General features: G+C 51.8%; 1 protein-coding gene across 1 annotated transcript; it reads left to right on the top strand.

Moving 5' to 3' along the window:
• Positions 1-376: 376 nt before the first annotated feature.
• On the top strand, positions 377-4,362 carry LOC126544947 (uncharacterized). The gene is made up of 3 exons (XM_055077101.2): positions 377-415; positions 2,045-3,914; positions 4,231-4,362. Coding segments are annotated over exons 1-3 (1,881 nt in total). The 5' UTR covers positions 377-406; the 3' UTR covers positions 4,233-4,362.
• The last annotated feature ends 211 nt before the right edge of the window (positions 4,363-4,573 follow it).

Genomic DNA, 4,573 nt, shown 5'->3' with positions numbered 1-4,573 from the left:
TCTCTGTTTATGTCTTCCAATTCAAGTACTGAGGTATTTAGAAATTTATTTTTTAGAAATTAGGCGCGGAAAACACTGCTTTGGGCTCTCAGAAACGCGCTCTTTCACCGTGCACTGTTACGGCCTCAATAAGCACCTTTCTTATTTTAGTTCGTTTTCTTTACGGTGTCGTCAGCACCACTTGATGAAGCGTAAACGTCTGTCCGGAGAATTCTGATGCCAACGAGATCATTGTGCTTTTTTTTTTTTCTTCTCGTATGTTTACCAGCATTTGCGTGCGAAAAAAAAAATTTCCCGAGAAAAACAACTTTCTCTCTCGACTGAGCTTCGATCGGGAGTATATAAGGGACGCGCTGCCCACACTGCAGCACCGGCGATCTCTCACTTCGTCTACCAACAAGCAACCATGATTGCAGTGAGTATCGAGCCAAGTACTCTGCTTCCAATTCAAGCGCGAACATCCCTCTGTATTTGCAAGGATGCAGAGGGGTGCGAAGTGCAGTAAGATACAGTGGAGTGTTGATTACTGCCCTTTTTCGCTATAGAGTAACTTCTAGTCTCTGAGTTAGCTCTATGTTTAGCAGATCTTGCAATCCCCAATGAATTAAGTGTGCTCTATTGTGACCAATTGAAATGAAGGCAATGGGACAGGGTTACGATAATTACTAACGAGATAGTCCAAACATGCTCCTTGGCTTACAAAAACTATCTCAAAGGACAGTTACTTAATCAAAAGCAGCTGTCAGTACTCTCAGTTCTCGAAGTGTGGACCTCAAGCTTTTCCTGTTACGAGGTTATCCTCAGCTAAGTGTCTTTGGAAGTGATGATGCCTAACGAAAATGTCATCCCCGTGCTGTACGAACTTGCTTGGAGAAAACCGCATAGCGGCATGCGGATTTGGCAGAGTACGAAACTATTATGATTTTGTTAAGATAAATCTGGCTTGAAAGGGTCTGAAGGCGAGCTCCTTGGTTTGCATCCATGTTAGAAAAACAGCGCTGGAAACACGGACAGACGGAAGGAACACAGGATGGAAACACATGAGAGCGCCCATCCTGTGTTTCTTCCGGCTGTCCCTGTTTCAAGCGCTGGTTCTCTGCCAAATATAAATCTCACATTAAGCCGAAGATAAATATGTCCTAATTGTTTGTTGTAATTAGTGCGCGTAACTGTAACTTGGTCTAATTGTGTAAATATTTTAAGTAAATGTTTCAGAACAGAGCCCCATGAAGTTCTAATGTAGTTGAAAATGTACGGCTATAAGTTTGAACAATGGTTGAAATAAAGAGAAAAAAGGAGGCGACACCATAAAAGAGGCCTTCGCACTAATTTTGAAATCACGTACCGCCAAAGAGAAATGCTACTATCTGGCCATATAAAGATCACCACAGGTATTATCTTTAAGAAGCGCCTTTCATATAGCTTATTCCAGTAAACTTTCTTTTAGGAACCCACTAACGCTTAGTCCCAGCGGAGCTTGTTGCGTAAGGCACAGTTGGTTGAATTTATGCATTCCTATACAAAATCAAAATGGTGGGTCCCCTCCAAACTCTTAAGCTCTGACACCACAAAAATTATCACGGTCATCCGTGACTACCACCTTAACTGGCAACTATTCGGAGCCTCGAATAACCAAATACAACTCTACCGGAAATTTGTCCTTTCGTCTAGACAGTGCTTAATACTGCATTCTGCAAGTTCTACTGCTTATAAGCCCATCCCTCCAAGCGTTTTCAACCTATGTGAATAACAACAATACGACAAACTTGTTCTTGTTCTTGTCTTGTTCGCATTCTTGCCTTAATACTGAATGGTCGTAATAGCGGACATATAGAAGCGCATAAGTACATCATTCGAATGCAGCATTACGCTAAGGATTCGTAATTACCGAGAACAATCTGTGTGTAGCATAGTAGAACAGCATAGCCGCGCCGCACCAGCTTAGTTTATTTCAGTAGCGGGAATTATTATTCTCCAGACGTCCTGCCTTTTCAGTTGCTCACGATATTAAAAGATGAACACTGTTCCCCGAACCTGTTCGCAGATTCAGGCTTCGCTTCTTCTGGCTCTGGCCACCAGCGCTTTTGGTGCCGGCCTCACGGGGTACCACGTGGGATACGGCTTGCCGTACGGCTCCTCGTACTCTGTACCAGCCACTTCGGCCGTGGTCTCCTCGCCCGTGGCGTACCACGCCGGTCAAGCCGTCGCCGCATACCACGGAGGTCCAGCGATCGCGGCGTACCACGCCGGTCCAGCAGTCGCGGCATACCACGGCGGTCCAGCGGTCGCGGCGTACCACGCCGGTCCTGCCGTCGCGACGTACCACGCTGCTCCAGTCCTAGCAACGACGGGCTTCAAGACCGCAGCAGTTGTCGCCCCGGGTCGCTCGACCGTCACGACATACCACGGTGCTCCCACTGTGACGGCCGCCGTCGCAGCCGTGCCTTCTTACACCACGTACAAGACTGCTCCTGCTGTCACCCGCTACTTCCAGTCCGCTCCCGTGGTATCCGCTCCCGCCTACACCACTGTCTCTAAGGTGACCAAGCTGGCGGCACCAGCTCTGGCTACTGTGGCGGCGAGCCCAGCATTCGCCACCTATCAGACCGCCCCTGTCATCACCCGCCAGTACCACACCTCTCCGTTCGTCTCGTCCGCGGTCCACGCCGTTCCAGCCGTGACCTCAGGATTCACTAAGGTGTATCAGTCCGCTCCAGCTGTCGCCACCTACCGCACCGCTCCAGCTGTGACCCGCGTGTACCAGAGTGCTCCAGTCGTCGCTGCCGCTCCAGCCGTCACCACCGCTGTCCACGCCGTTCCAGCCGTGACCTCCGGATTCACTAAGGTGTACCAATCCGCTCCAGCTGTGACCCGCGTGTACCAGAGTGCTCCAGTCGTCGCTGCCGCTCCAGCCGTCACCACCGCTGTCCACGCCGTTCCAGCCGTGACCTCCGGATTCACTAAGGTGTACCAATCCGCTCCAGCTGTCGCCACCTACCGCACCGCTCCAGCTGTTACCCGCGTGTACCAGAGTGCTCCAGTCGTCGCTGCCGCCCCTGCCATCACCACCGCTGTCCACGCCGTTCCAGCCGTGACCTCCGGATTCACTAAGGTGTACCAATCCGCTCCAGCTGTCGCCACCTACCGCACCGCTCCAGCTGTGACCCGCGTGTACCAGAGTGCTCCAGTTGTCGCTGCCGCTCCAGCCGTCACCACCGCTGTCCACGCCGTTCCAGCCGTGACCTCCGGGTTCACTAAGGTGTACCAGTCCGCTCCAGCCGTGGCCACCTACCACGCCGCCCCGGCTGTGACCGGCGTCTACCAGAGTGCCCCCGTCGTCGCTGCCGCTCCAGCAGTTGCCACCGCTGTCCACGCAGTCCCAGCGACCGTGGCCACTAAGTTCGCCACCTACCACACCGCTCCCGCCATCGCGCGCTACTACCAGAACAGTCCTATCCTGGCCGCCACCCCAGCCGTCGCCACCACCATCCACGGCGTGCCAGCCCTGACCAATTATGCCTCTTACCGCACCGCACCTGCCGTCACTCGCGTGTACCAGGCTGCTCCAACTGTTGTGGCCGCTGCTCCAGCTGCCACTGTGACCGCTGTCCACGCTGCCCCCACCGTGACCGCCGTCCACGCCGCCCCTGCTGTGACTACTGCTCACGTTGCCACCGCTGTCTCCAGAGTGACTAAGGTTGACCCCTTCCACGTCAGCGAACAGCACACCGTCCACACCAGCCCCGTGGCCACCGCTGTGGCTCACGCCCCACTGTCGACACTTTCCCACGCCCCAGCCTTCGGCTACGGAGTCGGAGCTCTGGGATACTCCCACGGCCTGCCAGTCTACGGCCATAACTACGGATACGGACTCGACGCTTTCAACTACGTCGCCAAGCTGCACAAGAAGAAGTGTAAGTTCCCAACGATATCTGCTACATTATTTACTTAACCTGCGAGGAATGAAGCATGCTAACACGTTATATCACCAAACGGTGACATCGAGTCTTCGCCTTTCGCTCTATATAGCGTCTCAGAAGTGCATTGTTGATTTGACTTGACAGCAATAACGCCTTGTAGCAGTTTACTGTGTTCGCAATTAAGCAATGACCATTGCATGCACTCATCTAGTCACTTTTCGGTAAGCTGTACACCGAGGGAAGTCTTAAGCACAAATCTACGAAACTTGTAAGCTTGTCCGTACTTACATTAAATGTTCTTTTGTTTCAGAGAGGACCCGAAAAGAAAAGAGAAGAACACTGAGTCACCGCTGTTTTATCGCTGTTGGAAGACTAATAAGCAATATGAAACCTAGAGCAACAATATTCAAATTTTATAGAAAATAAAATGCTTCATGCAATACTTGCGTGTTTCGACCACCATTTCTGAACCTCCTGTAACGCCTGCGTGAGCAGCACTGCAGCTTCTCTAGGGGCGCACCGAGTTGTCATGCTCAGCTGACAGCAGTGGACCTCTCTATGGTTTGGATAATATTAAGACTATGTTCAGGGTAATTGTGAACCCTGCTGGATTTTCATAAGCGTGGCTGCTGGGTGCTGTTTCTGTCTGACCG

The sequence above is a fragment of the Dermacentor andersoni genome, chromosome 3 (genome assembly GCF_023375885.2).
Source record: "Dermacentor andersoni chromosome 3, qqDerAnde1_hic_scaffold, whole genome shotgun sequence".
Lineage (NCBI taxonomy): Eukaryota > Metazoa > Arthropoda > Arachnida > Ixodida > Ixodidae > Dermacentor > Dermacentor andersoni.
Note: the sequence above shows the minus strand (reverse complement) of the source record. Positions and strands in the feature narration are given on the sequence as shown.